The following is a 21,574-nucleotide window of genomic DNA, read 5'->3' as shown; positions in this document are numbered from 1 at the left end:
GTATGGGGGCTAGGAGAAATAATGGACCGATTTCAACCATTTACAATTGCGATCGTCCTTGAACCAAAAAAAGAGTATGTGCCAAAATATCTTGAAAATTGCATTGTAGCGTGCGCACAAGGTTTACATGGACACACACACAGACAGACAGACACACGGACGGACAGACGGACATAGCTAAATCGAATCTGAAAGTGATTCTGAGGCGACTGGTATACTTTAAGGTTGTCTAGGACCAATATTTTGGGTGTTACAAACTTCAGCACAAACGCATAATACCCTCCCCACTATAGTGGTGTAGGGTAAAAAAAATAGCATATAGTTCCTTCAGATATACAGGAAAAGAAAATAGCTAAACTTTTCCACATATATTCCTTATAGGTATATAGGTATAGGTTTGGTTGTTTGAGCAATATCGGTTTCATTCATAGCCCCCATACAAGCGCAAGCCCAAAAAAGGTTTACTAGGTTATTTGCAAATTAAAAATTCAAAATTTGAGAGTTTTCAACATTTTTCATGAACAACTAAATATAGGTACAAAATTGTAACCATTCCACTTTTGAAGCTGTAAAAATTTTTGGTATTTCATTCCGTCATGATAACATTTAAATTTCATAACTCTAATAACAAAATCACAGGTGTTCATAAAGCTAATGCGATCAAATCAAATGAGATAAATAAATATGCACGTGTACAGAAAATTACGTTTTCAAACAATCATCTTTCCTCTTATTTAGTTTAAGAAACAGTAAAGTATTAAATTCGTTTTATGTACTATTTAGGTGTAAAATACTTGTTGACAGATTCCAGATTTGATAGTTTTCATTTCCGGCGGAAAATTACATTCTCAATTTTTTAATAAAATATCAAAAGCGTGTACAAATATAAATGACATACGTGTCATAATTCCATATGTATTAAGTTTATCTCATCATACATAAGAATATACAGATAAACTTTCGAGTATCTATAAAATTCAGATAGAAACATACAAATACATTTTATTGTTAATGCATATCCTGCCAGCAATTTTGTGGTCGACTACGAGAAAAATCACTTCTAGTTAACATTTACAGATTTTTGTTAAAAGCTAACTAACATGTAATGTATAAATATTAGTGTATTCAAACGATTAATCGTCGTTCGGTTAATCGATTAATTTTTGTCGATTAATCGTTCGAATAAATGAAAATTGTCAAATATCAAATAACGAATAAACCGAATAATTTCTATCAATTAACCGATTAATAAAAACTCACTATTTATCAGTAAAATTACTATATATTTTCTACAAAATTTAATATTTTTCTATAATAAAGAAAGTTTATTTGATGATTTTTAAAAAGAAATCACGGAAATAATTATATCGCCTTTATTTTTACAACCAGTTTTTTTGGGAACATTGTTGTGTTCTTAAGTACATATTTCTAATAAATTCTTTAGCAACAGTTATAGTTGAACTAGTGTTCAATGGAACGTATGAATTCTAGAACTCGTTGAAAATCTTAAAAACAGCAATTTCCTTATATAGAAAAGCATTTCACATAAACAGGAATAACTTCTAATATTACAGAAAAAACGAAACATAGAATTGAAGTGAAAGAAGTGAAAATAATATTTTTGTTTATAAACCGTGCAAAAGTTATTTTTAAACATTAAAAAATCTATGCGTGCAGGAAACTGTGGACAATTAGTATTAACTCTGTGCTGTAGTCCTTTAAACTTTGAAATCGTTTTATAAGGACATAAAAATCGGATTTCTATAAGTGGAATCTATTTTCACATGCTTATCAACTTTTCCATGTGTGAGTGCATTTTTCAAAATTGTTACAGGGTGTAATATGAAGAAAATTGTTGTAAAAAGCAATAGTAACATCCAGTTTCCTTTTATTCGAATAACCGAATAATTTTTAATTATCCGATTATTAACCGGCTAACGTAAAACCTCAAATAATTATTTGTCGAATAAACCGAATAAGACAAAAACCCGAATAATTGAATACCCTAATAAATATCCTAAAATTTGGTATTTAGCAATATTAATGTCCGAATGTTAAAGACTAATTGCAAAATAACTATTATAGTTAGTTTCCTTATACTTTTGGCATTTTCCTTTATACATTGTGAAATTAGAGTTAATAAATTTAAATATTTGGAGCAATAGAAATCATGAAAATAATTAACAAATCACAATTTCCTAAAATATTTTCGGGAATTTCGTTTCAATTGAATCGATGTTTTCCGATTTGAATAAAATTTCTAGCAATGTTAGTATTGTGGGATAGTAGACCCGAAACAGAGATCTATCGGTCAAGAACTGCCGAAGTCAGAGTGGGCCGAAATTGAGCATTGTGGTAGTACAGGGTTTTATTCATATGAGTGTATTTTTTCACCTATTAGTCCTAACAAAATTGTATAACAAAATGTATAATTGAAGGGCTTATTGCAGTAACTCGATAAGCCACACACCATCACAATTCGTTTTTATGTGCTGGGAACTATAGTGCTGGGAACTATATCTATTTTCCCCTAAAAAGATTTTTAACATATTATGGTAAATTGGCGATATAAGGGTCATTTGAAACTATTTGTAAGAATTGATAATTATTTATGTTGTTGTGATAAAAAAAAAGAAAAGTCAAGTATCACTCTACTAAGGAAATTTATTCTAATTTTTTTACACTTTAATGTCGATTTACTCAAATTTTATTTTTGTGGCATACCGACTTACTGCAATAAGCCCTTCATATTTTATTTTCAATAAGCCCTTCATATTTTATTTTCAAAATCCAATTTCTACTATTTTTTTTTAAAGTGGCTTATAATGTTCTTGCTACAAAAAATATATAAATTTTATTTTCAATTTATAAATTGTTATATTTTTAGTTACTTTTTCATATGAAATAAATAAAGACTAAATTATTCTGCAGAAAAAGGCAAGTCCTGTAGTATGGTATAGGCAAAAAATATTTTATATAGAATGACATTGGCTTGGGTTTTAAACTTAATATTCAGATAAAAATTTGAGATAATCCTGCGTTTATTCAGCATAGTTCATATTCTACTTCGATATCGTCATTTTGAACATCTGAACCAATTTCGATGCATGGTAGATTTAAGAAATTTTAATTCCATTGTTCAAAAATAGTTTCGATATGTACTTTATGCAACAGGCATAATAATTTTTTATAAGCTGATGATTGTGACATGTTTTATAAAGATTATTGGACTTTCAAATCAGCAGAACTTGGGGGCCACATATTTAAAATTAAATTATTTTTATGCAGTAACATGTTAAGCCACTTTAATTTCAAAAAATTATATCTCTTGAGATATTGACAAGAATAATTTTTTCTTAGTAGAGTGATACTTGACTTTTCTTTTTTTTTATCACAACAACATAAATAATTATCAATTCCGCGTTCATCTTTATCATTATAGAGGACTTTCTTAAAAAGTTTAAAAAATATATGTGGTATATCGAGTTAATAAAATAAAAATTATTACAAATAGTTTCAAATGAAAAAGAGGCATGACCCTTATATCGCCAATTTACCATAATATGTTAAAAATCTTTTTAGGTACAATAGATATAGTTCCTAGTAAATAAAAAGGCAAATAAAAAAGAATTGTGATGGTGTGTGGAGTTATCGAGTTACTGCAATAAGCCCTTCATATATGCAATTACTGTTAGGCAGTAACTTGATAGTTTTCACTGTATTTATGATGTTCATCTATTGGCATCCGATAGCTATAGACCTGATTATTCAGCGTGTTTAAAGTACAAATTTAAAAACTCATATTTTTTAAGAATTTTTTTACACTTTAATGTCGATTTACTCAAATTTTATTTTTGTGGCATACCGACTTACTGCAATAAGCCCTTCAATTGTTCATTGGGATGTAAGTGCGATATCATAAAAAAAATAGTTTTTACTCAACAATCACATTTTTTCAAGAATCACATTTTTTCAATATTTGCCACTTAATTTTCAACTATTTCTTCAAATGAACGTTTTAGTATTACTTTTTTTTGAGGCATGGTCCCTCCCTTAATAATTAAACGGGTTCTTTAGAAGTGGTTCTAAAAAATCCTTTTTCAGCAAATATATAATGTTCACGATAATCAAATCTGTAAAGTTCCGCTAGAACTTGTGTGTTTCCAGTAAAATTAAAAGTTAGTTGAGTTGCTGGCAGGGTATATACATAGTTTTGTTTGTTATTGTACAAATAGTCAATTTATAACAAAGAAAACAGCTTAGTAGAACAAACACACGAGAACAACTACATACATATAAATGTACATACATACTTATGTATGTACGTACAGCTGCTCATAACAATTTACTAATATTGTCATATGATTTTTTATGATATGGTTTTGATAAACCATAAATGTTGAAATACAGATTGAAAATATTGCCATCATGAATATTTGATTAAAAAAACCAACTAGCAAATAAAGTAAAAAGTATTAGATATTTGTTAGATTGTTATGATATTTAATAATACTTATTTACATATAAATGTCAATGTTCATAAATTGCAATTATTGAACATACATACATACCTACTGACGACTGTATGTATATTAGACCGACTCATTCTGTATGAAATTTACCTTGCTTTGTTTTATGATGCTTCCCAAAATATGTAAATAAGCCTAGCGATGACCGTTCGTGAGCTGGACCAAATTAAAAAAAGGTGTTTTGGAAGTATTTTTTAAAATGTTCGTTATCATATATCCTATATTGAATTTAACATGAAACAAGTATGATTGTTTAGTCGGACATTGCCGACTATATGATATCATACACCAGTCAGTACGTTAAGAAATTGATATTTTTTTAAATTAAGCATTTAATTTGTTTTTTTTAACCGTTTTGTGGAATATTTTTACGTATTATTAAAAAAAATAGATTTTCTACAAGAGGGATCATATGGGAGTAAGGGTAAATAATTATGCACCTAATGGCTCGATTCGGGGGGTACGGTTGTATGGTGGCTAGGCAAAATAATAGACCGATTTCAACCATTTTCAATAGCGTTCGTCCATGAACCAAGAAAATAGTACATATGTGCCAAATTTCATTAAATTGTCTTTAAAATTGCTAACTGTAGCGTTCGCACAAGGTTTCAAATAGATTCAGAAAGTGATTCTGAGCCGATTGGTACTTTAAGCTGGGTCTAGGACCAATATTTTTGGTGTTACAAACATCAGCACTAACGTTTAATACCCTCCACTATGGATAACTAATCATACCTCCTATGTAAAGTCTAATTTCTTAAATTACTTAAACACATAAAGGTCCATAAATTTGTTATGGACCTGATAAAGAAAGTATCTTTGACTCTACTTGACTGCATTGTCCTGTAAATCTGAAGAAAATCCTTAAATTTTTATAAACATATGGGTGCGAATAATCCTGTTTATAAAAAAGTATTAAAACGAATGCATATTTCTATGTAAATATCCAAGGACATTTCAATGTGTGAATTTCTTCTGTGAGTATAATAATTTATCGTAGGTAAGTAATGGATTTTTTTCTGCAAAAGATTTTATTTGTTCTTAGTCATTCTCATTCGTAGGAGTAGAGATTTGGATTAAATTATGATATACACATATAGTTACATGTTTAAATAACCGGAGAATGATAAATGTACAATTAAGGAAGGAAATACACCTGTTTATTATTTTTATGTTGTCTTTGATATTTATTGTGTGTATTCAATTAATTAATCATTTAGTAGGTCTTTAATTGTCTTAAGTGATATAAATTAAAGTGTATTAAAAAAACAACAAGAACTAAATATAATTAAATGGGTAACAAACTTTCAGCATTAATTTCCTCGTCATCTGAGTCCTGGCTGAGATCATGTTTTATCATACCAGTACGGGGTCGTTCAGCTGGTGGGCCAAGAGGATCTGTGTGATGAGCTTATAGATAAAAATAATTATATTACTATTATTAGCATTTAACAGTTATTTCTTAAATATTACCGGAAAAAGACGTATCGGTAGTACGAACATAATGATCTCCATTAAAATTAGCTGTGATGGCATTTGATACCACGCTATGGGCAGAAGATTCTGGCAATCTGCCAGTAAAACTACTTTCATTTTGATTACGAAAAGCTTAAAATAAAATAAAAAATTTGTTTATAAGTTGTAAACATTTACATATAAGTATCTAGCATTATCTGGTACCTCTTAGACGACTACTACCCAATCGACCAGATGCTGCTGATGACAAACGTTGTTGCTGATAGCGCTGTTCATTCTCTCGCTCCATCTGAGCTTTGTGCAGTCTAGCATATTCCAAAGAATATTTCTCATTTAACTCGGACATGCCTAAACTTTTTGTAACTTGCACTAAAGCTCTAACGCAATTCAAATTATCCGGAAACATGGTGTAAATTTTTTCAAACATGCCCAAATATTGTTTTGGTGGTAGATAGGAATTGCGGAAACAGCTGGCAATACGCAACATAAGATTTGGATCCTGGGGATCGGCCAAAACAGCTCTTTCGTAATAGTACAAAGCTTTTTCTATAGCCTGCAGTTTGATATAATATGAACCAATAGAACTGGCAATATTTATATCACTGGGATTTATACGATAAGCCTCATTATAGTACTGATTGGCTTCTTGGTGATCATTTAATTGTTCATAAATCGAACCAACTTTTTCAAACAGATGCGAATCAATTTCTCCTGCTGATATGCCCAGTACTTGCAAATACGATTGTAGTGCAGTTGAGGTATTTGCTAATTTAAAGTTACCTCCACCAATGGTGGTCGTATTTATTTTCTCCTGCAATTTGGCCAATTGATAGTACACGTGACTGTGCTGTACAGAGTGCGGTACCATCAATTGGGTCTTTAAATTCTCGAATTGTTCCTCGGCCAATGCGTAATCGTTTTCCGCCATAGCAACTAAACCCAAATTATAATTCGCTTCAAAATTATCTGGTTGTATTTGTAAAGCTCTCTCCAATTTATTACGGGCAGCTGTGTAATTTTGCTTTTGATAATCAATAATGCTGGCATTAACCAACGCCATTGCATTGGTTTGTAAAGCTCCAATTTCATTCATTTGTTGAACACAATGACTGGCCATTTCTAAATTACCCAGCTGTTAAAATATAAGTTTGATAAAGAAGAAATATAAAATTAAATTAAATTAAAAATAGCTTTATTACATCTATGTAAATAGCTTTATTACATTTATGTAAAATATTATGAAAATCGGATAGCAATTGACCTTTGAATGAATGATTAACTAAGCATATAATATTTTACCGATTTTATGTACTTTTCGACTCTGTAGAATTTTATAGAAAATGGTTTTAGATTATGTGGTAACATAAATATATTGTAATAAAATATTTATATTAGTAATTATGTGTATTTAATAAATCGCCACATAGAAATGCTGTGTAGGAGTTGGACCGTTCATTGTAGTTCGACAAAGAGTCAATACACCTGTAAAGACAGTTATTTATGTCTAACACTTGGTATGATCAAAATCGTCTTTCGGCCCTAATGAAAATAATATACATAGTTGAAACTAAAGATAAAATTTTCATTGCCTTGAATTGACACCTCTGTACTAGCTATTTGACAGTATCTTTTTAATCTAATGAGTGACGATTGATTGCCATACGGACAAGTATGTACATTGTTCATGTTAGAATAGCTAGTTATAAATATACGGATGCTAGCAGTAACTCTAAAGCTAGAGGTGCACACTACACATCTTCTCGTCAAAGTTAAATGCAAAACAAACTATGTCGTATCTTCATTTTAATTGTCGGTCGAGAATTACGCCTAAGTACGTAACTTTGTCTGTCACTGGAAGCAAGTATAAATTTTTATCTTTCTTGTTAAAAGACAGATTTCGGTTTTTGTCGGGTTAAAATAAAGGCCTCTCGGTTGAGCCCAGCTTAAGGCCGTAGTCAGAGCCTCCTCAGCTCTTCTACACAAGTAATTTGGATTATTTCCCTTTAAAAGTATTACGACATCGTCTACATAGCAGACGGCTCTAAGTGCTTAGTCCTATCTCGTGGTAACCCAGAGTAAAGATGACAAAATGTCACCCTGTGGTATACCGAGAAATACCTTTTTTTGATAGTTATATCGTACATGTCGCAACTTATCCATCTGTTCCTTAACATGTGGTTGATCCAGTTACGGAGCTGCCGGTCAACATAAAACTGGGCTAGGGATTGAATAAGAGTATCAGTGTGCACGTTATTGAAGGCGCCTTCAATGACAATACATACAACCAGTGTATATAGTTTGCTATCAAAGGATGTACGCTTATAAAAGTCAAGGTGGAAGTATACTTACAACACGCGTTATACGCGGCAGTGCTTTATAGGTTTATTAAAAAAAATTGAAATAATGTATTCCTTTTAACAAGTTACACACGCGTCTGGCGCAAAATGTTCAGCAACATTCAACTTTTGACGCGTCGGCAGCTGATCAAGGTAAATAAAATAAATTTCTCCAACAATTGATGAAATATATAAAAAATACCAAAACTTAAAATATTGATTTTTAAAACTATAATACTTTAAAAAAAAAAACATAAAAATAAAGAACGAAATGACGCGTGGTGTGTAACTTGCAGTTTATAAAGCGCGAAAATTTTTATAAAACGTCAAACGCGTTGTTGTTAATTTATGCAACGTTCACACCTATCAAATATTTGACGATAATGACGTGACCACCAAAAAATTACATTTTGATTTCGTTTAAATATATATTAATTTGCACAAACATAATATAATATTTGCAATTTCAAAAGTCATGCAGAATCAGAAATAAATTTACAAAAATTAGTCAAATATTTGATAGGTCTGAACGTACCTTTAAGCTTTTGTACTTGTAACTTTCAGCATACAAATGCATTGAATCTACTTTTTCACAGACGCGTAGAATGCGAGAAAAACGAAGAACGTGTTGTATGGACATCCAACTTAAGTGGTAGTTTAAACTACAAACAATAAATTGTTTGTTTTTTAATATACGATACTAGAAAATGAATTTCCATTTTGTCACTTTGTCTGACACCATCCGGTGTACCATAGTGTAGTGATATTGTTAATTTATTTCATTTGTAATTTGTTGGTTAACCACTACAATTATGTGTTAATACTAGTGTTGCAGTCTTAATTTTTGGTGCTAGTGATTGAGTTCCACTTAGTGACCGTGTACACAGGGAAAACGTTTCACACAAAGTAGGACCGAAAATATAATTAAATATTGTGAATACAAATATTTTAAATATTAGTGAATAAATTTTCTTTTTAAAAGTACAAATTTGTTTATAGACTTCTTAGCATGGTGAATTAATAAATTAATTTACTAAAAAATTTATGCATTTATGTTTGATAGATTAAAAATGCAAATATTTGAATGCGTATAATTCTATTAATTTGTTTTGTGTGTGTGTGTGTTTTTTTTGTTATTGTATTTAATGAAAGGCTTAAAATTAGCGATGTTTTTATTTTATTCAGTCCACGAAAGGCCTTGATAAATGTGTTTCAATGCAAATTAATTATTGCTATATAAAGACAATTCTTAATCTAAAATTTATTAATAATGCAAAAAATCGTAAAAGTAAAAAATAAAAAAATTCTAAGTCCTATATGAATCAAATTCTCTCTACCAAATTTTATGAGGATCGGCCTATTATTGACCTTACCCCTCATATATGGTCCCTTTTACGCTCACTACTGGCTTGAAAGTAAGGGAATAGAGGTAAAATTTTACAAAATAAATTTTTTTATGAGCACAAATCATTCTACAGAGTTTTATGAGAATCGGTCCATAATTGACCCTTCCCCTCATATAAGGCCCCCTTCAGAAAGCTAATTTTACGCACATAACTGTGCGTTTATAGGGGAGTAATCCATTTATGGCATACGGTTTGATACACTCTTAATTGTTCTCAATTAAAATTTTCTATAACCGAACAAACGAAAGTATTCTAAAAAAAACAAAATTTTGTAAATTAGTATAAATTTGATTGTAAAACTTGGCGACCACGTAATTCTTTGCTTATAATTGGCAAAACAAATATGGACTATAGTCATTCAACAAGTGTTACAGCCTACTTTAGCAGAATTGACTTTTAGTTATATATAACCGACTTCATAATATCTAATGTTGTAAAAATACTAGTTGGTTACAATCAAGTTTTTTTATTAACGGTTAACAAAGTGAATTTCGTATGAATATTTTGTTTAATAAGAGTTTTATACAATAAAATGTTGTTTATGAAATATAATATTCATAAATGCTTAATTAAAGTTATTGAAGGTTTATTTTAGGAATTTTTTATGGAAAATGTGCGTAATAAACCTAAAACAAGCGATTAATATCTTTATGAGTACGGGGGAAAATGTTTATTTTTACAACATGGAATAACTCATGACTTCTGGTACGAACCCCATTAACAGTTTGGACAAAACTTTAACACCATTTAGTTTGAGGTACTAATGACTAACAAAAACGAAATTTTTTGAGCACATCTAATATAGACACAAATGTATAAGATATGTGAAACTTACATTAATATAAATAAACGTTAAATTGGTCAGAGCACTGGCTGTCATAGATCCTTCAGATTTGCGGTCATACATTTGCAGTGTTTCAATTGCCTGATTGACATCGTTCTGGCGTAAATATACTAGAGCTTTATTTAATTCCAATTCGCTAGCAAGCCATGACAGATTGGAAGTTTTAATGACCTCGATGCACCAGTTGTATCCTGAAAATAAATTGATATTGCTTATAGATATATATGTGTAATTTTGAGTGTGGCGTTGATATTTAAATATGAATTATCTGAAAAATTATAAAATTATTATTATTCGGCAGATAGACTTTGGTTTTGAAAAGTTACCCAAGTACACTCACTATCAAAACATATTTGGAGTATATTAATTTTATCATTCCGTTTGTATCACATCGAAATATTGATCATAGACCTACAAATGTATATATATATTGTGTCATTATTAAATTCTAAGGTGATCTAGCCATGTCCGTATGTCTGTCTGTTAAAAGCACGATACAGTCCGAACAGAAAGAGCTGGAGTTGAAATTTTACACAAATATTCCCTATGGATAAGGTTTGTTTGGTATTAAAAATCGGTCCACGTTTTCGTATAGCTTTCTAGTGGTCCCGCGAAAAATAGCTTTAACAGCCATAACTGTTTTCAAAGCATATCAATGGAATTCGACATAAATAAGTCTTATATGAGCCATACTCTCATATATGGTCCCCTCCACAAAATGACTTTAACGCCCATTACTGGCTTAAAAAAGCATGTTTAGCGCTGAAATTCGATGTAAGTATGATTCTTACGAGCAAAAATATATTTACCATATGAGACCCCCTTCAGAAATTTACTTTAACGCACATTACAGACTTAAAAATGCAAGTATAGCTATGAAATTTGATTCACGGATGTAAGTTTCTTACGAGCAAAAATCTCATAATAAACCTAATGTTTATTGGGAAGCATTCCATTTACGGCGTATAACTCATACTGTTAAAAATATATATTAGTTAGTAATTAGTAAACAAAATACTGTAATACTGCACATACATACATAGTTATGTATATATGTACATTAGGGTGATAACTTTCTTAAAATTTTTTGAAATTTCAATTTTTTTCTCATGAGCGCACAACAGGCCTGATTGCGGCCTAGGTGTATATTTTCGTTATCACTTCGTTAGCCCAAACCAAATTTTGGTTATAACACTAATGTACATACACTTACCATCATTATAGTTCTCCTCAATTATGGGGGAAATTAAATCAACAATCATTGTAATGGCGCGCTTTTCACTATTTTTACGTTGTTTGAAATAAATTGCCAGCTCATCGGATTTTAACGACTGCAAAATATAGCTATTACGGTCTACAGGTCTTGTACCAGTCTTGGGACGTTGTTCATTTGTTGCGCTCAAAGCGCCACCATTACCGACCCCATCTACGGCAGCATTTTCAGATCCAATATTTGTATTTTCATTAAGATCAAAACTATTACCAGCGGCACCACCAACACTTCCAATGCTACTTCCATTGCCACTATTGATTACTTCAATTTCAGCTGTGGGTGAATGCTCAAATTCATCTTGGTGCTGTAATTGACGTTGAGGATGTGTTTGTGTGTGATGCTGTTGTTCACTAACCACATGTTGTTGCAGCTTAAGTATACTGTTTTCGTTGTCCAAATCTTTTTCAGCCTCCATCGGCAGAACATCACATAAATTTCTAAAAGTGCTCTTTATTTTATCCACATCACCCATGGCATAATAGCATAATATCAAGTGGATTCCGCTGCGTATATCCGCACGTTCCGACATGATAAATTCAAAGCTGGCTGCCGCATCAGCATACTGGCCCATGCGCACAAAAAGTATGCCAATGTTTTGGGTGATTTTAAGGCGTAATTGTTTTAAATTGTTGGGCACTGAATCCAATGCCATGCGATACATTTTTATCGCCTTTGGATAAATGCCCATGCGATAGTAAATGTTTCCCATGTTCAGTTTTAGCTGATTCACATGTGGAAACATTTTGTTCTTTGTCATGATACTGTATGTGTTGAGGGCCTCAATGTGCATGTCATTCCGTTCATATTGTTCGGCCAGATTAAAGAAAACCTGCAAAGGGAATGAGTTTGTTCGAGTGTTGAGTGAGTCAGTTTCTTTTTCATTTATTTTTATGTTATGTATGTATTCTTTGGGTCCTTATTTTTTGCCCCATTGCAATTGTATGAAAATGAAAGTAGAATAACAAGAGCAAAACTATTGCTAAGCACAAAAGTTTTTCCTTATCAAGCATGGGAATATTTAATGAATAAATAAATCTTAAAGGCCATATAAGTGTTGTTTGGGTTTAAATTACATATTTGTTATAGTTATGTAAGAGATCAAATATAAAGAAATTTAATATTAATTCAACAATTGGAAATATTCCAAAAATTTAAGTGAAAACATGTTTATAGATCTGGGTTAGTTAAACCTTTTGCGTAGCGTTTGCTAATTATTGGTTTCTAAAGCTCCATTAAGAAATATTCGTCTGAATTCACATGTCCACCAATTACCTTTATATGTGGCCTACCATTATCTTTGTGTGGATAACCCTTATCTTTGTGGTTCTAGACTTAATAGTCTCACCCCTATTTTTATTTCTGTCCCATTGCGACAAATGGTAACTACCTTTAGTTCCCTTCTGAATGTTATTACATTCGCATTTTCCTTGTCCAATACCCACTAGTGGCCTGTTACCCACATTATGTAAACCTAACCTCTGAAAAAGTATTCGGTAAAGCTTTCTTGCAATCCAATACGAAACAATTTTTAATTAGGCTGCAATTAAAGTAGTAACTAAAAACTCCCACGTGCGCTTAAAAGGAGTAAAATAGTTAAATTGAAAATGGTATCAGTTGCTTAACAAGAACACTTCACGTTTCTTTATTTAGGTACTTTTTATTCGGGAAAAAGGACAGACTAACAGACAGATGAAAAATGAAATTGCTAAAAGTTTTTGTTTAAGTAAAGTTTTAATGAAAGTGAAATAGAATAAAATTAAATAAATTTAAATGTGAAATGTAAGAAAATCCCTGAATAAAAGATACAATTGTAATCAAACGATATCGTTAAACCTTTTCATTTTATTCTCCTACTGGTTTCTTATTTCTTTAAAAAAAAGTGTTGATAATTGCAGGTTGCATCGTTAGTATCAATTGTGTGTGCAGTTACTGACTTTTCTTGTAAAAAACATTAATTATTTGGCTTATAAATGCTTAAACGATTTCTATTCAAAAAAATAAAAAAAATTAAAAACAACATGTTTTAATTACTCTTCAATAAGTTAAGGACAAATAGATTTTAAATATTTAAAAACAAAACTAAAAAATATATTACCTCTAATATACAGTGGTGGCTACGATTTTAGCACATTTGGTATATGTTTGCCTATAACATAAAATATTTCCTGTAGTTCTTAACTTGTTTAACAAATTCTTTTTTAAGCGTAACACATGTCCTTCGAGGATCACGACACATTACATTTTGTTTCACTACTTTGTTGCATATAGATTTTTTTCTTTCTAAAGTACATCTACCCCCAAAAAAATCTGGACAAAATCATTAAATAATTAAAAATAAAGCTAAGAAACCGGATATATTTATGTAATGTCACTTAAAATTTTATATTTTGTAGAATAGTTGTACATTTAGATAATATAATTTCTTCTCCTGGACATAATCTTCACCAGAACCCAGTAGAAATTTCATGACATAAATTTTAACTTTCAACCCATAAATAGGAAATATTTGATTTTATATTTAACAGATACCAAATGTGCTAACCTCATGGCCGCCACTGTACATATGTATATGTATATTCAAATACCTAATACTAATACCTATTTATTTATATGAAAGTATATTTTTATCGCACAGTGATTTAGGAATTTTTAATTTTGGAAATAATTCGGTATCTCTAAAACTCTTGGATATATCGCAATGAAATTTCACATGGTCCGAGTAGACCTGTTTTCGAGTTGCTTGACAATTGTAGGTGATCTAAGGCGGAATGGAGGCCATTAGGTAGACCTCCAAGCAAAAAATATATTTCTGAACTAAATGATCGGAGAGTCCCATATAAATATACAGAACAATTCGCTTATCTAGGAATATCTGTTAATACAGTTGACCCTAAGGGGTTAATACTTATGAGTAATGCTATGAAACTAATACTACTACCACAACTAATATTACCTACAATCTTTAATTCCCCAAAATTATGGAATTAATTTGATAGGTTTCCGATACAATTAAGTACTTACAGCATAAGTCAGATCGAAATTATGAAATATGTTTTCACCATGCTGATCTCGGAATCGATGTAAAGTCCGGTCTAAAGAAAATGCCTCTTTCGCTTTATTAAGAGATTCAGCCAATGTTGCTTTATGATCAGCTGATGAACTCTCTTCGCGACTGCCATCAGTAGAAGATATTCCCAATTTTTGTGAATTGGTAGCTTTAGCCGCTATAACAATTGATGATTCCAGTAATTTTACAATTTTTGCTTCAAGATTTTTGTATTTTATTTGAGGGCTAATTAACAAAAAAAATAATAATAATAATAAATAGCAACAGGTTTTAGGTATCGAAACATATCTAGTACTAACCTGACTTCTTTGGTGGCAACAATTGCTGCATTAGCTGAGGATAATGTTTGTTGTCTGGCCTTTTCCACAAAAAATTGATCAAAACGCTGACCAGCGGAACCGCTGTTATTGGCTGCATAACCCACGGCACGTACAGCTGTTGAGGGACGTGCTAGTGCTGTTTTATCGCCTCCCAAGCGGCTACTCACTAAATTTCCGCGCTAATACAATTTTTTAAATACTTAAATTTTGGCAAATTTATTTAAACACATATAAAGTTTCCATGTAAGGAGTAGTGTGTGTATATCCCAATAGTGTTATAAGGAGCAAATGTATACCTTTATGAGGCAACTTTAAACAATGTATCTGGGTAATCTGGAAGGATACACTTTAACCATTATTGGTTAATAATTACTTTAACAAAAAACATTTCGGGACGATCGCTCCGAACTGCTTGAATGTGCTGGAAAAATTGTTAAATATTCAGTGTTTAAAATTGAAATATATGTATGTATTGGACAAAGGAGTAAAATCCCTGAGCAACTTTATGTTGAACTTTTTGCTTTTATTCGTCCTTTTACAAATTCAAACATTTTCACATATATTTATATACACACACAGCCACACAAGGGAACTTCGACGCACAAATGGAATTTATTGTGTGTTGATAACCTACCGAAAAAAGTAATGATGTTGGTGGACGACCGGCAGCTGTTGGTGGTGGGGGTGGTGCCTGATTACGATTTGAAACGGCTGTGGATGAGGAATTTCCAGAGGCATCTTTCGAAATTTCCGCACTCATTGCAACAGCATTAATTAAATTTTAGTTGAAATAAAGCTTAAGTTACAAACTACGTGCCACCAAAAACTAAAAACAAATACCGAAAAAATAACAAACGAAGAAAAACAATGAGCGGGAGGGAACTGGCACAACTTTTGCAACAAATACCAGTGTTTGTAGAAATGTATAAACAAATGTTTGGAATGTTGAATAAAATGAGATAGAACTTTTCAAAATTTTATTCGACTGTTTCTGTTGTTGTTTTTTGGTCTTTTGTTGCAATGGAAACGCTGTGGCATAGTACTTTCTCTACATATTTGTTTACTTAAATTTTCATACTTAATTTTTTCATACAGTGAGTCCGTATTCTCGTATGTATTTAATTTTCCATTACAATTTATGTATAACAATACAACTAAAATTTTAAATTATGTAAATTATTTGTTTTTTCATAATTTTTATAAGAATTAATGCCAGCGGCAGAATTTGTTTGGACTATTCTCCATTTAACCAACAATAACTACAACACCAACAACCACATACAATTACAACAACGATTTAACACCACGACCACCACTTGAGTTCCACTCTGGGATACGACTGTTCAAAAAAATTTATTTTATTTTTTCCTATTGTTTTTATTATTTTTGTTATTATAGCCGGTAATGTTGTGCTGTTAAGGGTAGAACTTCTGTTTGTTTTGGTTTTCTGTTGTGGCTGTTCCATAAACTCGGTTGCCATGGGAATGGGTCCAATGCAAAGGTAGCGTCAATAATGTTATTCCTTTTATGTTATTGTTGTTTTTATTAGAAAAATATAATTTACATGTCTGTGAAAATTGTAAACAATTGTAATAGAATAAAAATATAAAAAATGAACAATTGTTGCTGTTAATGTTTTCATTTCCCAAACTGAAACAATTTTCTATTACACAAACACTTGAAACATGTACGGGTAGAAGTGAACAATAAAAAAAATATAAACTATACATATGTATTTGGCTAATTCAATTTTGAAAACTTTCGCGCTGTGTTTAGTTTACTTTTATTGTTATTTAACAAATTATTATATTAAATATTACCGCAATAAATTGTTTAGAAATTGTTGGCGAATAATACTTAATGGATTTACACAATAATTTATTCTGAAATTACGAACATGTGAAACGGGATTGCAAATCTTTTTCCATTATAAAATTTCTCTAAAATCTTTTAAATACAAATACAAATTTACATGTTATAACAAGTTATAGTGCTATATTCGGCTGTGTTGTTCGGCTGGTTATATAAATCATAAATTTTAAGCGCCTTATGCAAAAACGATTATTAAAGATAACAATGGTTTACTACACACTTTTTCAATATAAAAACAACCATTCTTAACTTAATAATCGTTTTTGCATAAGACTGTAGATATTTACTTAAACCTGCTATAACATATCCTTCATTTTCATTAAACCTTAAAATAAACCAAGTAAAACGGAACAATCATTTAAAGGACTGTCATAATAATGATGTGATACCAAACATTTTAAATAATTTTCTTTCTAAGAACTTGTGATACAATTTTGGACGTATGGATGCTAGCTTTGAGGATGTGCCAAAAATTCAACAATTAAACACATTAAAGTTTTTTAAAATTATAATGCATTAAACCACATCATCTAGTTTAAATTAAAAAGTATTTTAGATGTATTTAGTGTTATATCTTATTCTTACTACTAATCATAGTATTTAATAGAATTAGCTCGTTAATAAAATTAGACTACACCATTTTAACTTTAAATTGTGAAAATCCAAATTTTCATTGTGAAAACCCAAAATGAAGTTCAGAAATCCAATTTAATATTGAAAGATAACAATCTTAATATTAGAAATCGATATTTATATAAGAAAAAGCTAATTGAAATTTGAAATTCCAACTTAATATTGAGAAAAACCTAATTGATATTTAAAAATCGTAGTTAATATTGAGACAATACAAATTGAAATTAATGAAGTACAAATTGAAATTAAGAAAACCTAAATTAAAATTGAGAAAAAGTAAATTAGTTTTGATATTTATAATGGTATACGCACAATTGGGACGAACGACGAATTTCGTATAGCACGACGAACTAGTCGACAACAATTCGTTGCATAAATTCGTCGAATGGAACACAATCAAATTATTCGTACTGCGAATTCGTTTAAAAATTTGTTCGAAATTGGAAAAAGTAAGAAAAAGGAACAAAAAAATATATTTTTGTGAATCTCCACGATTTTCAAATAATATTAACAGCTTTAGAATTTATTCGAAATTAGAAAATGTAAGAAATTGGCTTCGAAAAGAACTAAAATCATATTTTTGTGAATATCCCCAATTTTAAGATTTTTACAGCTTCAAAATTTTTTCGAACTTAATTTTAAATATTTCAACATAGCAGTGTAGTGTCATCAAGTGTACTCCAAACTGTCAAATTTTAGAAAATTCGGGCCACCAGAAATGGTTTTATGACTTTAAATTCGAATTTTTGAACATAATATTGTATTGTCATTGCTGTACTCTCAACCGCCAGATTTCAGAAAATTCGGGCTACCGGAATTGGTCTTAAAACACTTTTCCCCAATTAATTGGTCGTTCGTCTGCGTAAGAAATAGAAATAAACCTATCGCACAGTTCGTTGTACAGTTGTACGTATTTTTATATACTTTAGTGTGTTCTTCCTTAACAATTTGTAATATTAAATATACTTAAATATTTTTATAAAATTTTAAATTTCTCATCATACGTAATTATGAGGCTTAACGCCCGATTCGGGGGCTACGGTTGTATGGGGGCTAGGCGAAATAATGGACCGATTACAACCATTTTCAATAGCGTTCGTCCTTGAACCAATAAAAGAGTATGTTGCGAACTGTAGCGTGCGCACAAGGTTTACTCACCTTCAGAAAATGTCTTGAAGGTCAAAATTCACTTATAATCTATATATATATATAAAATTCTAACGTTACTGACTGACTGACTGATTGACTGATTCATCATCGCACAGCTTAAACGGTTAAAGCTAAATAGCTGAAATTTGGACAGTGGGTTGGTCTCCCACCAAATAGATCCACTAAGACGGGATTTTTGGAAATTCGAATGTTTAGGGGGTAAAAAGGGTAAAAACGGGTAAAATCGGTAACCTCATATCTCCTAAACTAGAAAAGATACAAAAATAGTTTAAAGCTTATCGTCGTTCATTTAAAAAATAAGCGAACAGGTGTCTGGTACTTTTTTCAATTTCGGCCCCTTTAGGGAATAAACGGGTAAAAACTGTATTTTGGTACTTTTTCTGCACCTCATGTATCTTTTAAACCTGTGAACATTCAAACAATATTTTTGACTCCTTCATAACTTAACGAAAAAATAAAAATATAAATTTAGTACTTTTTGGATATTCGGATGTTTAAGGGGTAAAAATTGTACCTATTTTTGGTACTTTTTTTTCATGAAACATTGATTTTGGTTTATTAACTTATAATAACGGGCTCCCACTACGATGCTGCAACATTTTGGAATAGAATTTTTATTTCGTTAATGGGTAGAAAAAAAGTACCAAAAGGGGTAAAAACTGGAAATTTGATTTTATTCAAACACAATGATCCAGTTTAGATAAAATTTTTAGATTTAGAAACACTAAATATGCTAATGAGGTGTTATTTGGAACCCCGGTAACAAGTGATATTTTTTGGTACTTTTTCATTCTCCATCTGGTACCTTTTGAGTTTTCTTTGATATTGAAATCGAAACATGAAATTAATATTAAAGGGACTTTTCGGTTCTTTTTCGTTCTACACTATAAAAGGGGGCTTTTTGGTACTTTTTCGTACTTCGACTGGTACTTTTTGAGTTTTCTATTAAATTTAGCCTAGAAACATGAAATTAAGCATGTAGAGCCCGAAGTAAATGAGAATCTATAAAAGGGGACTTTTTGGTACTTTTTCGTTCTACAAAAGGTACTTTTTGAGTTTTCTATAAAATTTAACTTAGAAAAAATAAATTCAGCATGTAGAGCCCGGAGTAAATGAGAATCTATAAAAGGGGCATTTTTGGCACTTTTTCCTTCTTCAAAAGGTACTTTTTGAATTTCCTATAATATTGAACCTAATTAAGTATGTAGAAGATAGATTAAGTGAGAACCTATAAAAGGGGACTCTTGGTACTTTTTCGTTCTTCAAAAGGTACTTTTTGGATTTTTGTATAATTTTGAACCTAGAAACGTGAAAAGCCCGGAGTAAGTGACAACCCATAAACAGGGACCTTTTGGTACTTTTTCGTTCTTCAAAAGGTACCTTTTGAAATTTCCATAATATTGAAACATGAAATTATGTATGTAGAGCCCGGATTATGTGGGAACCTATAAAGGGGACTTTTTGGTACTTTTTCGTTCTTCAAAAAGTACTTTTTGAAATTTCTATAATATTGAACCTAGAAACATGAAATTAAGCATGTAGAACCCAGATTATGTGAGAGCCTATAAAAGGGGACTTTATGATACTTTTTCTTTCTTTAAAAAGTACTTTTTGAATTTTCTATAATATTGAACCTAGAAATATGTAATTATGTATGTATAGCCCGTATTAAGTGAGAATCTATAAAGGGGGACTTTTTGGTACCTTTCTGTTCTTCGCCTGGTAGTTTTTGAAATTTCTATAATAGTAGATGTGTTTTTGGTTATGTAGATCCACTAAGGAGCGATTTTTGGAAATTTGCACATTTACGGGTAAAAAGGGGAAAAACGGGTAAAACAGGTTTTCTTAAATATTTATATATATAAAAATTTTAACGTTGCTGAATGACTTACTGATTGACTGATCCATCATCGCACAGCCTAAACGGTTAAAGCTAAAGAGCTGAAATTTGGACAGGGGGTTGGTCTTCCACCAAATAGATCCACTAAGACGGGATTTTTGAAAATTCAAAGGTTTGGGGATAAAAAAGGGTAAAAACGGGTAAAATCGGTAACCTCATATCTCCTAAACTAGAAAAAATACAAAAGTAGTTTAAAGCTTATCGTCGTTCATATAAAAAATATGCGGACAGGTGTCTGGTACTTTTTTCAATTTCGGCCCCTTTAGGGAATAAATGGGTAAAAACTGTATTTTGGTACTTTTTTTGCACCCCATGTATCTTTTAAACCAGTAAACATTCAAACAATATTTTTGACTCCTTCATAACTTGACGAAAAAATAAAAATATAAATTTAGTACTTTTTTGTTATTCGGATGTTTAAGGAGTGAAAATTGTACCTATTTTTGGTACTTTTTTCATAAAACATTGATTTTGGTTTATTAACTTATACATATAAATACGTAATAACTGGCTCCCACTACGATGTTGCAACATTTTGGAATAGAATTTTTATTTCGTTAATGGGTAGAAAAAAAGTACCAAAAGGGGTAAAAACTGGAAATTTGATTTTATTCAAACACAATGATCCAATTTAGATAAAATTTTTAGATTTAGAAACACTAAATATGCTAATGAGGTGTTATTTGGAAACCCGGTACCAAGTGATATTATTTGGTACTTTTTCATTCTCCATCTGGTAGTTTTTGAG

The 21,574-nt window shown here is 30.7% G+C and overlaps 1 protein-coding gene across 2 annotated transcripts; it reads right to left on the bottom strand.

The window, feature by feature from the left end:
- Nucleotides 1–5,701: 5,701 nt before the first annotated feature.
- Nucleotides 5,702–16,663, bottom strand: LOC111682605 (intraflagellar transport protein 88 homolog). Of its 2 annotated transcripts, XM_046950500.1 has the most exons (9): nt 16,506–16,663; nt 15,886–16,405; nt 15,231–15,430; nt 14,886–15,156; nt 11,805–12,693; nt 10,583–10,782; nt 6,210–7,137; nt 6,003–6,137; nt 5,702–5,939 (listed from the first exon to the last, which is right to left on the bottom strand). In XM_046950500.1, exons 2-9 carry the CDS (start codon nt 16,009–16,011, stop codon nt 5,818–5,820), a joined length of 2,871 nt encoding a protein of 956 aa, XP_046806456.1. In that variant the 5' UTR covers nt 16,012–16,405; nt 16,506–16,663; the 3' UTR covers nt 5,702–5,817. The 2 variants fall into 2 exon arrangements, with proteins under 2 accessions (XP_046806456.1, XP_023300362.2); XM_023444594.2 differs by having other exon boundaries at nt 15,886–16,663.
- Between the last annotated feature and the right edge of the window lie 4,911 nt (nt 16,664–21,574).

The sequence above is a fragment of the Lucilia cuprina genome, chromosome 4 (assembly GCF_022045245.1).
Source record: "Lucilia cuprina isolate Lc7/37 chromosome 4, ASM2204524v1, whole genome shotgun sequence".
Classification (NCBI taxonomy): domain Eukaryota; kingdom Metazoa; phylum Arthropoda; class Insecta; order Diptera; family Calliphoridae; genus Lucilia; species Lucilia cuprina.
Note: the sequence above shows the minus strand (reverse complement) of the source record. Positions and strands in the feature narration are given on the sequence as shown.